The 17948-nt window shown below is 33.7% G+C and overlaps 1 protein-coding gene across 1 annotated transcript; it reads left to right on the forward strand.

Moving 5' to 3' along the window:
• The first annotated feature begins 9866 nt into the window (after positions 1 to 9866).
• LOC123523399 (uncharacterized) lies at positions 9867 to 11196 on the forward strand. The gene is made up of 3 exons (XM_045301082.2): positions 9867 to 9984; positions 10483 to 10596; positions 10958 to 11196. Exons 1-3 carry the CDS (start codon positions 9937 to 9939, stop codon positions 11138 to 11140), a joined length of 345 nt encoding a protein of 114 aa, XP_045157017.2. The 5' UTR covers positions 9867 to 9936; the 3' UTR covers positions 11141 to 11196.
• The last annotated feature ends 6752 nt before the right edge of the window (positions 11197 to 17948 follow it).

A 17948-nucleotide genomic window follows, 5' to 3' on the forward strand; every position in this document is an offset into this window, starting at 1 on the left:
CTCCTACATACGTCTTATAAACTCCTACCTTTTACACACATCTCATTAACTCCATCTTAGGACTTACTACCTCCTACATACGTCTTATAAACTCCTACCTTTTACACACATCTCATTAACTCCATCTTAGGACTTACTACCTCCTACATACTCTTATAAACTCCTACCTTTTACACACATCTCATTAACTCCATCTTAGGACTTACTACCTCCTACATACGTCTTATAAACTCCTACCTTTTACACACATCTCATTAACTCCATCTTAGGACTTACTACCTCCTACATACGTCTTATAAACTCCTACCTTTTACCACATCTCATTAACTCCACCTTAGGACTTACTACCTCCTACATACGTCTTATAAACTCCTACCTTTTACACACATCTCATTAATTCCATTTTAGGACTTACTACCTCCTACATACGTCTTATAAACTCCTACCTTTTACACACATCTCATTAACTCCACCTTAGGACTTACTACCTCCTACATACGTCTTATAAACTCCTACCTTTTACACACATCTCATTAACTCCATCTTAGGACTTACTACCTCCTACATACGTCTTATAAACTCCTACCTTTTACACACATCTCATTAACTCCATCTTAGGACTTACTACCTCCTACATACGTCTTATAAACTCCTACCTTTTACACACATCTCATTAACTCCATCTTAGGACTTACTACCTCCTACATACGTCTTATAAACTCCTACCTTTTACACACATCTCATTAACTCCATCTTAGGACTTACTACCTCCTACATACGTCTTATAAACTCCTACCTTTTACACACATCTCATTAACTCCACCTTAGGACTTACTACCTCCTACATACGTCTTATAAACTCCTACCTTTTACACACATCTCATTAACTCCATTTTAGGACTTACTACCTCCTACATACGTCTTATAAACTCCTACCTTTTACACACATCTCATTAACTCCATTTTAGGACTTACTACCTCCTACATACGTCTTATAAACTCCTGCCTTTTACACACATCTCATTAACTCAACCTTAGGACTTACTACGTGCAACTTATGACATAACTCCTACGAACGATATACTATGACCAAGCTCCTACGTTGAACGTAATAATTCCTACTTTCATCTTTCTAACTCCTACGCTCGATATAACAACTCCTTCGTAGAACTTACTAACTCCAACGCAGGTCTTACGACAATATACGTACAACTTATATACTCGTATATAGAACTTTATAATTCCTTCGTACGACGTACTAACTTCTGCGTAGGACATAATAACAAAAGATTAAAGCAGGCTTTTAGCTAACATTAATTTATGTTTAAAAATTACTTAAGGTAATGGACGCTCACGCATTTCAGTATGATTTATAATCAACGCGCACAACTTAGGAATTCCTTGTCTATTAATGCCAATTAGACAAACAAATGACATTCCGTACCTGCCGGGAAATTTCAATATCGAATACTTAATCGAACATAGCCCAGTGGATTATTGTAATGTTAATCCACCAATTATTTACATTGTTGAACCATAATACTGTTTGACAAATACTGTAAAAGAACTTTGCGAAAATGTGTTTCAAGTGCGGACTTTGTCAGTGTTTCTTGCAGAAAAAGTGCAATACTGATATAAAATTCATGATACAGTTAACTGAACATCTTTACTGAACTGAACTAGTTTTGGAAACGGTGTTTTTCTTATTTATAATGTTAAGTGATTCTTAAAACGTAATATCCCTCTACCCTCAGCAAACAACTGCATTTTGATTACACGTCGTTTTCTGAACTAGGATATTCAATGCGTTAAAAGTAAAATCATGTTTCTAAGACCTGTTCAGTTAATTTTTTCCATTTATCTAAAGTTGTATTTTGAAGTTTCAAAATAGAATTTCTCAGCCATTCAGAAGATTTTTATGACAGCATGACATTTTATTAAACATCATTGTGGTTTTATCCAACTTATAATGTGACTCCCATTTAAACCATTAGCAAGATGCAAGAATGATATTGCCCAGAATGAGCTATGGGAATAGTTAACACTGGGAAGAGAAAATGCAATAATTGCTTACTGCCGAAAGCAATTAGTTTTATTATCACCCGGCGAAGGAGAAGGGATGTTGTTTTGGCGTTCCTGTCCGGCTGTCCGTCCATCCGTGCGTCCATCCTATACCTAAAATGATTATAACTGAAAACAAAGTACAATAACTTGAGTCAAGAAACCTCAAATAATTATTAATTAGCACACGACCGTTGCTCAAATGTAGTATTACCCCACACCCCGATCAGTAAGAACAGAGTTTTCCTCTCGAGGTGCTTGAAAAGGAATGGTTATGATACAAAAAGTGTTTCAGCTAGAATCATCATACCTCACATATAGTTATTAATTAGCCGATGATAGTTGCTCACATATTGCACTATTCCCCTTGAACCATTAAAAACAGAGCTTATCCCCTTGATTTGGTAAAAACAGGGATTTTCGATTTGTTCTATGTATCGTGTTGGTGCAGATAAATGTAGATTATAGTGAGGTGGTTCATAGTTCATACGCATATTCATTTAGTTTAATTCAAATAAAGGTCAATAAATGGGCGTTGATGCCTGCAGGACCTCTTCCGTAACTTCAGAGTAATTGCCCTTTGATTGTTATAAAATGCAGGTTTTCCCACACAAAAAGGTATCATATTTATGATCTTCATGAAACTTAATACAAACATAGACAGAATTTGGCCCCTTCATTTTGTAAAATGTAAAAAAGGAACTAACAAACGCACGGTCCTTTTATACTTGTGTACATTTGTATATCTGGAAATCAGATATCTTTTAGAATAGCCCCCATCCTTCACAAAACAACCTATTCGGTGGGGGATATAAATGCACTGTATTTAACTTTATATAATATTAATTGTATGCCACAAGAAAGAATAAAAAACAGTATGAAAGTAAAATAAATCAATAGCGAAAAACGTATATTCAAATGTGTAAGTAGATGATTTCTGATGAGCATACCCTGAATTCATTTTTTAAATTAAATCTTTTGCTAATATAAGTCTATGTTCTCAGTTAGGTAATAGGGTGAAGTTTAATCTTAAATAAAACACAAAACACAAAACGCATAATGGCTCATGCTCATGCTTAAGCGCCGACCATTTGACTTTCCGGTTAAGTGGGGTCTGAATTTTGTCTTGTATCCAAGAACTTGTTATTTGGTTTATATATAAGTCGGACTTTAAGGCCGGAACTTAGTTTCAGAGTAAGCCAAATATATTTTCTTTTTATCCAAATTATTTCAAGCCATACAAAAACTAATAAGCACGATAAAGATATACATTTAGTATTGAGTAGTCTATTGATGGTCTAGTGGTAACATACATGACTGTCAATCCAGCGGTCCGTGGTACGAATCCCGGTCCAGACATATCTGGGGGCTTTATCTCACTCTGTCATTCTGGTCAGATCGCTCTGTGTCTGTACTAGTAGAGGATGAATTTCGCGCCCTGTGTGGCTGCGTTTGCTATATGTAAAGCGCCCTTGAACGTGTTTATCACGAAAAGGGCGCTATATATATCTGGTATAATAATAGTCTGCTTTGATACATGAAATAATTTAATGCAAGCCTTTTTATCCTAAGGGCTAACTAAACAGACAAATGAATAACATAAATAACAAAGAACATTGTGTGGCGCCTACGTGGAACTGTTAGTGGCAAACCATCACCGAAACGTTAACAAAAAAAAAAAAAAAATCAAATCAGCCTTCAGCAAATGCCTTGCGTATTTTTATTTAGAATTTAATTATATTCATAACTCACGAATTTATTTTTGTGTCGAAGTTGCATTTCCGCTTCTTTGTATTTTTCGGGAAAATATACACATTTACATTTTATAAATATATCTTAAATGACCGCTAAATATCTAAATAATGTCTCCAAGTTCATACCTACTAGAAATTACCACAGAGAGATGTATACAACCAATAAACAGGCTTCTAAAGTCTCCGATAACATATCATACCTTTCAATCGGACCAACTTATCTCAAAATCATGTTCTTCGAGAGCAGATTTATCCATTATCTGGTCATAACATGTATCTAATGCTTTACGTCATTGGAATAGTTATTCACCTCAGACACATCTCATATATGCCATCTATACTAAAAGGAACGACATGGGAATCATTTGGTTTCAGGCTAGTCGCATAATGAGAAAAAGAAATTGGATCATTATTCGTATAACTTGATACGGCCACAGAGGAATACTTAAATATGATACGTAGGATGCATTATTGACATTGTCACAGATGAAATAAGACAACATGTGCGGGATTTGGGGATAAAGAAACATCAGCGGTGGTGAAATTTCAAATTCACTACTTCACGATTTCTCGATTTCAAAATTTCACGATTTCAACTTAACGACTTGACTATTTCTCGGTTTCACGATTTAATTTCTCGATTTCTCGATTTCTCATGATTTGACGAGTTTACTTCACGATTTCATAATTTTTGCGATTTCTAGATTTTAACTTCAAGATTTGATGATTTCAAGACCACGATTTCTCGATTAAAAAAAATCATTATTTCATTTTTCTCGATTTCACGGTTTTATAATTTTATGATACAAGTCAAGTCAAATGAAATCATATATTTCATAGCAGCTAGGTAGAGGAATTGATACCGTCTCGGACTGAAATAAAACCAATTTGCAAACAGAGCCATATCGCCGGGCCCAGACCATACATACTGCTTCATTATAATTATGATCAACTGTACTGTAGTGCACATAGAACAGAGACGGCCTGTTGCTTTTCTTGAGAAAACATTACACCTAATACAAATACAGTTACAAGAGCAAAACGGAGCCTTAACAAAATAGATGTACATAATATAGTCTCGTAGAAACTTGGGCGGGGGAAGGTGCACCGGAAGGGAGGTTCCGTGCCGCTCAATAATTTCCAAAACTTTAGAACAATGCTGTAAATTTACTGTTGACTGAGAATTCCGGTCATTTGAGCATGTTGTACATCCCAATCTGAAAGGGCTACTCCTGTCCGAAAGTGCTTCATAAGAACCTATAAGCCTATAATAAATACACAGAACTCCGTTTTGTGGATAAAACTATTATTTTTATATATAAAAAAAACTCTTGATACACACTCATTATCCTCTGCTTCATTGTATAATCAGGTATTCTCATTACATTTTTACCGCGCATTTGAGACGTCACAGATATGGAGCTAAACTGAAATCATGAAATCAAGAAATCGTGAAGTTAAAATCGATGAATCGTGAAATCATGAAATTGAAAAATCCCGAAGTCGTGAATTTAAAATCGATAAATCGTGAAATCGAGAATCATGTATTCGAGAAACCGTAAAATCGAGATATGGTGAAATCACGAGAGTGAGAAATCGATAAATAATGAAATCGTGAAGTAAAATCTAGAATACTTGATATCTAGAAATCGTGAACTCGTGAACTCGAGAAATCATGAAATCGTGATGTTGAAATCGTGAAATAGTGAAATTATGAAGTAGAAATCGTGAAATCACGAAGTCACTTCGGTCTTTCGTACGTGCAGAATGTACTGTAGTGTCAGTAAAATGTGAACATTGTACATTTTGTCTGTCGACATTTTCGTATTATACGTTTCAGATATCTCCTTAGTAGTTTATCTTGTGATTGAAATAATTAGTTGAAAAGTCCTCAGATATAGTTATATGGAGAAGGAAATAGGATTTAATTCATGTACGTGTGATTTAAGTTTAGTCCACCTAATCTCTGAAACTCAAGATACATTGGTACTATTATTAGAACTGGTTCATATAACTTGCATAGTCTGATGGATGTGTAAATCCACCCATCAGTCTCAATGTGGTTTTTACTGTTATCAAGCGTAATGCTGTTCGACTAAATCTGTAATAGAGCTTTGTGAAAGTTCTCCACGCTCGATTCTATAAAGAAGTTGTTAGTAGTTCGGTGCGGAGGAAAGTGCAACAGTACCGCTACAAAATCATCGATAGTGTAAACTAGCCGCTGATACATGGCACAATGTTAAAATTTTGATGGTTCTAAAATCGTATAATTCCTCTTTCTGTACAATATGTCAGAGATTCATTCGGTATATAACAAACATATGCACTTTGATAACAAGTCTTTATTATTCTGAACTAGACAATTGTAATGCGGCCATGATTGTTATCGCAAAATTCAATGCGTCAAAAATAAAATACCTGTGCAGTTACTTTGTGGGTTTATCTGTAGTTGCATTTTTAAGTTACACTCGAAACTTCTTAGCCATTGAAAAGTACGTCATAATATCATGACATTCCTGTAAACATCATTGTGGCGATATCCGGCACATAATGTAAATCTCATTTAAACCTTTGGAAAGATACACGAGTGTTATAGCTCGGAATGAGCTATGGGAATAGTTAACGTTGGGAGGAGAAAAACACATGAACGTTTTTACTGCGGAAAGCAATTAGTCTTATTCTATGATATCAATTGCACGCTACAAGAAAAAATATGTAAAAATTCACTAAATCAAGAGCGAAACACATACTGTGAAATCATTAATATTCGTGGGGGACTAATTTTCGTGGATTTCGTGATTGAGTCAATCCACGGCATTTAATCCACACAAACAAGTAAAATTCCCATTTATTTTATTTTCGAAAGTTGAAATCCACGAATTTATTTCCCCACAAAATTGCCGTGTTGATCAAAATCACGAAATTTCATGCCCACGAAATTAAATGAATTTACAGTACTCAAATGTATTAGTATTTGTTTCTCATTGGCTTATCATGAACTTACTATTCTTATAGAAAATCTTTTTCTTAATATAAATGTAGAGTCTCATGCGCATTTAGGTTATATGGCAAACTTTAATCTTTTACAAATCACTTAACACATAATGTTTCATGCCTTGGGGTCGACCATTTGATTTTCTGATTAAATGAGGGTTAGGTGTTTGATTTGATCACGAATTTGTTTGAAAGTCAGCGTGTTTTGTTCTTAAGAACTTGAAGGTCAGAAGTCTTTATTAGGGTAAATCAAAAACATTTCTTCTTTTTTAATGTTTTTTTTCATACTTTCGTTATTCAAAAACTAATACGCACATTCTGTATTGGGTAGTTTGCTTAATTACATGAAATAGCCAAATGCAAGCATGCTATCCTTCAAAAAGATACAGCTTAACCCAATTTACTGATAATTTGATTACTTTTATATTCTTACCCTACTATGAACATATGCAATATTACATCATAATTTTACGCAGTCATGTAAAATGTTCGCCATTTTACTATGAAATGCCGCTTAATGTTATTGAATACAACCGCTGTTTCTTTTGCACAAACAGTATACCCGTTTCAATGTGATCCTAATTTAGTCGACACAGGGGTACAGACAAACCGCGTTGTAGTTAAATTTTGAGACGGACCTGTATAATGTTCGACTTGCACAGTAGAATTTCTAGGCCATGTATGACCTTAACTGTCTTGCGAAAAGTCTTTCATTAACCACGTGTAATATTTTCTGGTCATATAAGCTTTAAGTTTCGGAAGAAATACAATCAAGTCTGTGCCAAAAAATATCTTAAGTCTGTCCCTTCCAGGAGGTTTACGCCGACTTCGGTGTCATATGACGAAACTTCGACACTTATCGGCAAAGTAAACATAGTTTGATAAACAAAAAAGTCAACCTCGAGAAATTTAATGATTTTGTTTCGTTTTGCAAAATTTCCAGTTTGAAATAAACAGCAGACTTATATTTTAACGGCAGTCTCCCAGTGTCATTTCTTGTCACCATTTGAGTTTGCTCTCTAAATTTGAAGTATTACGGGAAATTCCACATTAATTTTATGGGGAGCGACTCAAATAATATTGTCTAGAAATAATCACTGTACTATATACATGTATATATGATTATATATTTGACAATGAAAAGACTCGGCACAAGATGGAAGTCTATAAATTAAATAAATAAAATGACTTCACATATATATATCTGACAGTGTGTATTAAAAACTGTTGTTTTTTTTAAAATATGGTATAAATCTGGAACTGTTTTTGTTTATTTTGTTGTATCATACTCCATATTTACATGTTTTGATACTGTATGCTCAATATAATTTCAGGTACAAGGATATTTCCCTGAATACACCGGACCATGCTCTCGCTACGTCATATTGTGCCAGCCGTACAAGCCACGGGGACAATTCCGCTTTGAACATCACTCTCAGTGTTCATGTCCTTGTGACCCGTCGGCCTCTCTTACTTGTGTTAAACGTACAGGGTTGTTTGGACGTTGCAAATAAAACTAAACGGTACACATAGAATCAAATATCATGATTAACTCAGAAATACTTTTTAACCTTTGTATCTCATTGATATGTATATGAATAAGCGACGTGTACTACATTTCTTACTATTGTATATTCTTATAATTTTGCAATGTTATGTTATTTTGTTAATCATCGTTACCCGTACATTGATTTACAACTCACATTCTTTTGAAAATAGAAATTATAATGCTGTTCAGATTGAAGATATCGGAAAAGTTTGTGTAATAGTTTGAGATATTAGTATTTAGTATTTACTACGCAGCAGGGCTAGAAAATATGCCATTGTAGAATAATGGTGACACTGCTTGTGCATATTTGTCTAACATCATATCAACATACAAATGATGCAAATATGATATGAATCTGTCCTATTTTCTCTTTTACCTAATCTAGAGATCTTATTACTGACCATCAATACATATGTAAATTTGACATTTAGATACATTTTAGCATTATAATACGTATACTCATTCGACATGTACAAGCATGCGGACGTGCACACGTAGATATTCGTTGATGTTTGATTATGTATGCGTGCGTATTTCTACCTCTGTATTTTCAAATAAACGTATGATTTTATGATTATTCGTGTAACCATGATTATGCTTTATTATACACAAATTGAATTTTACAATTTATATTACGAATGTCTACATGTTGCTAATAGACAAAAAATATATAGGTGCACGAACGAAAAGAAAAAATGATAAAAATTTTAAAAATGTGCAAACACATTTATATATGGTCTTACATTTGCCATGACCTTCTAATAAGGAAGAAGTGAAGACCCAGTAAAAAGACAGTGTAATATAAGAAACCTGTTTTCCAGTTTTGAATCTTTTCTCCCTGTTTAAAATGCAATGGTTTTAAGCGAGTGTTTGACAAAAGCTTTGTTCATGTAATTCGAGTAAAACCATTTACAAATTAGACCGCAGAACGTTACGGCAAACTGAGAAAACAAACTGTGAACATAGGGTAACGTAGTGCACTTGATTGTTTGGCTGGAATTATTCTAAATTTCATTATTGGTCTCTACAGAAAATGATGACATTTCGCTATTAGGGAGGTCTTTTCACTTCGTTAAAACTACTCATAAATCGTGCTTTACTAGTATATAGTTCCATTCCTACAGAGTATATGGCCATATAAAAAGTTCGCAATGTGGTTATTTAGTGATATCAGAGAGTCCACATTTGCATGCCAATATTATGGCACAATTTAGAGACATTATATGTGCCAAAAAATGTTATTGTAGTTAATCTTTAGCCGTGACGCCAGTTTTATATATTACTACTTGTCGTTTGCGAAATTCATAGCTTACTAGCCATTTGAATACTGTTTATTCATACATTTTCTTTCTAGCCGACTGGGTTTTAGAAATTGTATTTGAAATTTTTGTGATGACCAGAAAAATAAAAAAAATAGTGGTAATGACCTTGTCTTCCTCAACCGACTTAATATTTTGCTTTTATCAATTTCAACGTGTTTGTATATTTTAAACCTATATATGTATATGGTTCAAGATATGCCGTGACCAGTAGATAAGAGTGAAGGTAATGACTAAACATTGAAAAGATAGCACAATCATGTCTCACTTTGTTTTGACCTGCAGTGTTTTGTTTCTCGCATTTCTGGTAAGTTTCAATATTACATTTTATTTTACAAATGGTGATTATGAACATTTAGCATAGATCTACAACTACATTTAAACAAAACACAAAAAAATAACCGATGCTATTTTTATTAATGTTAGGGAAATACAAACGTAGCTGTCTTGAGCATCCAATTTCAGATATTTAATTTTCATTTTCTCTTTACATCAATAAGCAATGAAGTTTCTCTTGAATATAAAACATGACACGTACAACGTTTATATTCTAATAAACAGAATTTTACTAGTGTGTAATTATAAAACATGTCTCTTGCAAATTCTCCTTTTCACATTGTTCTATTTCTGTCATATCTATGCCTTTAAAATATGTTAGTAAATATGTCTAGAGAATAATGTTTCTAATGTAAAGACAAAGGGACACAATCAGTTGCTTATTTTCCTTGTCGGATTTCAAACGCCTATTCTCATAAGATTATTTTTATTTAATAGTCAATAACAATTGGTTTTTATACTAAACAAGCATGTGGTTTGCGGAAATTTGGTGACCATAGATGGCGAGTTGATCCGGATTGTTGACAAGTGTACCCCTGGAGATGATAGTACATGTCCAAGCGGAAAATGCTGTGTGAAAGAGGTAAAATACCTTGTGTAATTTTGTGAAAATGATGCCACTTCTGGCAAATTAATTACATGTTACATTGCTTAGATAAGATGAATAGCACAAGAAGAAATGTTGAAACTAACATAGTCAAAATCGATGCTATTGGATGTTGAAACGATGTTGAGTCATTGGCCTTGACTATGACTTAAATTAACATTTACGTTAGTACATAAGAACTAATGAAGTCTTATCAAAGGTTCATGAAGATTTGATTGCAAATATAAGGAACGGAATCACAGGTGGCCGTTTTCTTCGCCGCAAAGTTAAAATAATAATAATAAAGAATAGTGTAATGTCAGCAATTCACTAAATGCGTAATTTGCTAACATTTTAGGGTCTTGCATACATTCCAGAATACACCGGACCAAAACCAGCCTACCAGATTGCATGCAAACCGTACAGACAACAAGGAGAATTTTGCTACCATTCTCACGTGCATACAAATACCCATGAGGTATGCCCGTGTGCTCCTTCACTGAACTGTACATCTCATGGCATTTTTGGTCATTGTCAATGATTTCACATAAAATGTTTAAATACAAAACGTGTATTGATATGAAGTTGTAAAGTTTTTGAAGTTGTTTTTTGATCTTATAACTAAATATGTAGAATTCCTCGCAGATTTGAAAAAAAATATGAGAAATTGCAAAATACATCCATTAACATCGTTATATATATTACAAAATTGCCTTTTACACCATGTCAGAGAACTTGCAAAAATAAAATTTGTGTACGTGTTTTTACAAGGTTGCCTTTCATAAGAACTTATTCATGTATCGTTTTCGACGTTTCCATGTATAACACAAATATATGTTACGAAAAGCTAGAAAACGTATTGGAAGGCTTGAGAAAAAATATAATTCTGTGTGCAAAACACACAGTCTCCATAGAATTATCTACACTGGCCGTCATTTTGGAGATCATTCCCGTCATAAAGTCTGCTACAGATTGGACAAGACATTCTCACAATGCTGCGAAATACTGTTTACTAATAATTTCCTTGTATTGTTGCTACATCTTTAATGTAATTTTGAAATGTTTGAAGAATAATCATGGCACGTGTCCTTTTACCTTTACTATTTCTGTTGCCGCTGTTGTAAACAATCCTGTTTGATATCTAGATTTTTGACGTCCCAAATGGCTGCCAATTTCGTCACGGGTGATGTTGAAAATGAAAAAAAGAACTATCAATATCCGCATGAGTAGACTGATATCTGGCCTTGTTTGGCTATAAATAAACAAACATAAAGCAAAATATTACGTAATAATACATTTTATTACACTTTGTGAAAGTCCTAGCTGAGAAATTCCGCTCAGTGCAAATGTACCTAAGTACCGATGTTCAATTGTTTGTTACTTCTGTCCATTTTATGTGTCCAACAAACCTAAAAACTGTTTATCTCTTACGCAAATGTTTACACGCATCAGAAAAGCAGCTGATCATTAAATAATGCACAAATCCTTCACATCACCAGACTGTATAATAACTGTAATTACCACTTTATAATCTGTATGAAATGTTCTCACGTAGAGGCGCCCTTTTGCAAATGTTTTTTTAAACAAATAGAAATCATAATTATCGCCTAACGAAAGATGTAAGACTCCACATCTATGCATGCAAATGCAATAAGTATGAAAGAATATTTAATTTGCGGCTGAAATCAAGTTAGATCATTTAGGAATAACTCGCTCTTTGAAACTTGAAGTTTTGAAATCGTGCCATTAATGAATTGGCTCGATTGATACACCACAGCAAGTGACTGATTATGAATTTATTTTCAAGCCTATGCACAAGCAAAACTTTTGATGACCTCAATGGACCTCATAGAGCAGACAAGAGGGAAGCTGATATATGTCAACCTTGTTCAGATCAGATACGATAGGGTACAGTACCACTCACATTCTGAAACAAAGGAACTTTCATTCTCGACAAAATGTTCCTTCCATACATTGTTTAGCCTCATTTCTGATCTGAAGCTGTGTGATTTTGTTACATGAGAATATTCACAAAACACTTATTCTAAATCCGAACCAAAGACTGCACCAAATATGAAAGCCAACTTAGTACCGTGATGTGTCTGAAATGACCGAGGTCGTATATAATGCTTCTTGCACACCATGTAGCGTATTAAAAATGTTTATTTATCCTTTACATAAACCAGACTACTTTTACATGAAGTTTTCGACCATTTCCAGTATTCATTACTTAAAAGCAGATAGTCTTGCGAAACTAAAGATACCAGATACTAAAGTATAAGTAAAGACTGTGAGAAGAATTCATGCCAATAAAAAACAAACGAAGCGACAAGATGAAACTATTTTTAACAGTTACTTGCTCAAGGTTTTTTGAAGGGATGGGTGAGGTGGGAGTAATGGAGAGACGTTCTTTAACTGTTTTGTTACAAATTCTCCGTGTAAGGTGGTACAGAAACTCCCGTGAAATGATTGACGTAGGGCGTAATCAATAATTCCTTAAATAAAAGAGCTTGGTGTTTTCTATATTTTAGTACACAACCTTCTCCACGATTAAACCGTCCTAATACAGTCTTGCATGTCATTTCAATACACTTCCTTTGATTTAGCTAATCAATACAAGTTTTAGAAAAAAAAAAAAAACGCCGAAGTAAATGTCTACGTGTCAAAAAACAAGTTTAATTTTCGAAAAAGCTTCGCAATATTTTGAGACTAATTCAGCATTTCTTGGAAGACTGTTTCATCGATTTAGAAAACTCAAAAGAAGTATTGATGGTAGTATGAAGAATACAGGTACGAAAACAATGTTTGCCAGCAATGGAAATAAGGTAAAATTGATGAAGTATTATATCAGATGCAGGTATGAAAGGAGTATTGGAGGGTTATGAGACAGATAGTGTTTGATTAATTCCCTTGGACCAGTTATGTATTAAAATAACGGATAGTAACTGAATTAAAAAAAAAACACTTTGTCTGATCTTATTATGTTTTATCGTATACTTTATTTAAAAATCACAAGTTAATATACAAATCAGCTCGAGATAATTTTCCCTACGACAATTGCTGAAAACTTTTGAGGACACATCATTACAAAGAAAAATGAATCAAAATAAGTACGTTAAAACAAATACATATCCTCAAATCCTTGTTCAACCTCAAATAATATCCTCGAGAATCTATTAATAATGTAAAATGTCTTTCGAAGAAGACACTGCAGTCTATTTTAGTCCAATGTATAATCATGAAAAGCCAGAAAAATGCAAGAATATTACATTGCGTAGCAAGCAGGTTATAAGATTCACTCCTTTAACTACTCTTTAATGAAGTGGCACAGAATAAATGTCGACTGTCATTACATTTCTTAACTACATACAAATAAATCTCTCATGGAAGCCATTAAAGTAGACTCATGCAAATGACATTCTTCTTTCTTTACATTTCATATTAAGGATGGCGTGGTTAATGAATTCGTAGGAACACCTTACGCAGTAGAGTTTTAAATGGTTTCACTTCGTTCAGCGAAAGTATGGGACTATGTAACTATATCTGTGTCAGCTTAGTACAAGTCCGTCTCACAATTTTTCACATAATCCTAAATCGGGATTAAGCTGAAACGCATATATCATTTTTGCTAAAGAAACATGATTTTGCATTTAGTGAATTGTATAAGATGGGTTAAAGTGGTACGTGGTATCAAAATGGAAAATATCTTAAATGATATATCGCACCTTTATACTTGTATGAGAAACATTTAAAAATATAGCAATAATAACACCCTTTTGCATGTAACTGATGCAGACCTGATTAAATTTAGGTACATCGATGTGACACATATATCATATCAAGTTGATAGAACCTGCTTTTGTTGTCGAGAAATATCTATCTAAAAATTTTGTATTTGCTCAAAATATGCAGGAAAGTAAAACATCTCACATGGAATATACTCCGAAATAGTTTAAATCTAATTGTCGGCATAAACATTATGTTTGATTGAAAGAAATGAATACTTAAAATGAGTAAAAAAATAAAAGAATTCGATTTCATCAAACTTTCTAAAACCTGGTTTGGCTTCCCGTTATTTAGGCAAATTTAATTTTCTTGTCAGTGTTATAAAAATAAAAACTAGTTTTACCTACTTAATATGATTTTATATTTTAATCAATGGCTTGGCTTGGTTCATCAATCACAAGCAAATTAAGTTATATTATGCTTTCTGTCGTTTAACATTTTTCAGTAAATTATGTTATATATTGACAATTTTTAGACGGTTTACTAGTCTCACTTTAAATCATCTAATACAATCGTTCAAGCAAAATTGTGTTTCCTTTAAAAAAAAATTGTATTTCAGCGTGATCCTGATTTAGCCAGCTTTGGGGTATGCGAAAAATTATGAAACAAATCGCTATGTAGTTAATTTTGAGACGGACCTGTAAGTTTGGCATCATTTACAATGGCGAATATCCTGTGCTTTTAATTTGTCTGGCGAATCACATACTATTTGTGTACGACAAGGTTCTGTCAGACTATATATATATTTTCGGAGACAATACTGCTAAAATTCTCTTCAGAATAACATTAATATTCTTCATATTCTGTCTTCCTATTGAAAAAAGAAATAAATCCACATCAACTTGAAAATAATGCTAACTTGACACTCACCTGTTAAAATATAAATTATGCCTCCACTGGTGTTGAGTATGAGTCCTAGGCAATAAAGGCAAGAGTATAATTTCGTCATTTATACAATTCTAAACATCAAATCTTTAAAAAACAGCATTAAGCAGTCTACTTTTAACAACTACTAACTGTACTCGTATTTATGCGTACCAATGACGCTGATAATATATCAGCTGTAAAATTTGGATTTTGAACGTTATATGTTGATTAGGAAACATCTGCATATTCCACTAGGAGGACGTTTAAATATAAATATATTCTGAAAACGTTTTATGAGATATACCATCAGTCATGTGTGAAAACTATCGCGAATAAAATCAATGTGGGTAAAAGAAGAACTGCTCTTCAGGAAAAGAAAATAGCAGCAAAAACAGACTTAGTGCGCACGGTTTAGCAAATCTTTACGTTATGTTTTTTTTTTTTTTTTTTTTTTTTTTTTTTTGTAGTAGAACAGATATATGTTTGTATTTATGTAGCTTTTATATCCTTAGGACACCAGGCACAGTTTTATGCAATCTCGCCAGGAATATGCATGTTTTTGGCAACACAGAGTATGACATCATTCGACCTTCAGCTACTTCCGGAAGTAAAGAAAATGAAAGTAGATATGCTAAACTTGAAAACGAAAGTCGTCTTTGCATTGGTCGATTGTCAGGGGTCACCCCGTCAAAATATATGCGTGTTGACTTCTTCTTCTACTTTTTGCCAATGGGGAGTCAATTTTCAGCATTTTCTAACGGTTTGAAAATACCTGGGCTTTAGCACGACATGTCAGCTTTTGGATCTACGAAAACATATTTCAACTCGGTATAAACAAAAATTACACAGGGGTCCGTTACGGAGCAAGGGTACATACAAATTTCTGGAACTTCGTCAAATCGCCCAAAAGGTTCTTTTTGATGTTGTCTGCAAGTGTCAGTATATGCCTTGGATGCAGATATTTCCGTATTTGAGAGCTGCAGACCTAGACATTTCAAAAATATTTTCAAAATGAATTTCGTGTTATAAATGCTGATTCTACGGAAGCGTGAAAGGGCCATCATCAGACGCTTATACGTTTTTTTTAACGTTACAGGTGCGGAAAGGATATGTAAAAAGCAAATAGTGTGAAGACCTCACATGTTTTACACTGCTATAATTTACATCAATTGTTTAGGCTCCATCCTTCACCGCTGCAGGTTTATGTCTCACTCGGGTAGATACGGATTTGCTTGTGGTAAATTCTGTTTCTACCAAAGTACGACTCGTTCTTGAACAGTGCCCAGATGAGCCCTTATAATCCTCCCCTAAATATAGCTAGAGAGTCGCCGTACGACATGGGCACTGTTGGTATAACTTTAAACAATAAAACAAAGAAACAAGCATAAACATCGTTATCATACAGTAACTTTTATAAGAAGAAAGGAATCAGTATGAAGCTATGAATATGGAGTTCATTGCTTAATATTCAAAAACTGGTTTCTTCTTGAAAATACACGCGCCACTGGAATTAAGGTAATCCGACTTGGAACAGTTCCTGTCAATAGCCGTTGCTTTAGTGACAGCTGAAAATTACGTTACAGGCGGTTTCGCAAGAAAATAAGACCTCACGGAAATTCGTTAGCATTTGTTGAAGCACAATTTGTATCTTGATAGCTTCAAAGTTTTTTTTTTTATTATTTATGTTTCTATGCTGATATTACATTAATGACCTTTAGCAAATATGGATGATTACCTACATGGATGAGTATAGAACAACTACGTGTTTTAATCATTGAGAATTATACAAAAACTTTTCTTCTTAATCAAAGTTCTTAACTTAATATTTGTCTTCTAAAATGTAGAAAACTCACCCAAAAACTGAATCAGTTGCTAGCTTAATCACCTGTTAAAGCTTTGAACAACCGTGCAATGGTTAATATCATTTTATGTATGGATGAAACTTTAAATAACTTTTCACATACATTAAATATTGCAATATATAGTTTCGCGTGCAAGATTCAGACTCAAAGTCACAAGTAAAGATAGAATTGTATACATCATCTTTCTTTCCAGTCTATGGCGTGATAACCAGAAATATACGTCTCACGAATAGTTCTGCTGGGTACGTATTAAAGATGTATATATCAATATTTAGATTATTATGCAATGCAGCCATTCGCAGAAATTTGCTATATAACGGATAAAATATTGAAGAAATTAAGCATGTAGCAGAATTCAGAACTCGTATAAGACAAGGTTCGTCTGCAGAAAATATCGTTACTGAATTTACCCAAAACGTGCGGGTCCGCTAAGGATTTACTGGGTACATAGTACTATACACTCATTCTCAAATTATTTGGGAAAACATTGTCACAGTGTCAGGATACGGTTATATGACCCAGGGAAGTGCCTACGCAATGGTTTGGGTCCAATCGCTAAGGTGACTATGTCTTAGACTAGCTGACAAACGATGTAGAATGTCCTTTGTTAAAACGTATAGCTGCTGAGACCAAATATCTCATATATATATATAGAATTTTCCTCTTGCTACCTTGCCTAAATGATTCGTGTACCAATGATTCGTAAATGATTTTAGTTATGAGCTAGACAATTTCAGGGATCAGATCAGGCAAATCACTAAATGTTTCAAACTAACAATTTTCAGTTAGCTCAAATTCCTATAGGCTGGAGACTCTATACTTGACTGGTCTTTT

Source organism: Mercenaria mercenaria, chromosome 3 (genome assembly GCF_021730395.1).
Source record: "Mercenaria mercenaria strain notata chromosome 3, MADL_Memer_1, whole genome shotgun sequence".
Lineage (NCBI taxonomy): Eukaryota > Metazoa > Mollusca > Bivalvia > Venerida > Veneridae > Mercenaria > Mercenaria mercenaria.

Coding starts and splice junctions, on each gene's coding strand:
- LOC123523399 (XM_045301082.2), top strand. CDS start 9,937: ATGTCTCACTTTGTTTTGACCTGCAGTGTTTTGTTTCTCGCATTTCTG. Junction 9,985..10,482: donor TTTTGTTTCTCGCATTTCTG/GTAAGTTTCAAT, acceptor ATACTAAACAAG/CATGTGGTTTGCGGAAATTT. Junction 10,597..10,957: donor GAAAATGCTGTGTGAAAGAG/GTAAAATACCTT, acceptor CTAACATTTTAG/GGTCTTGCATACATTCCAGA.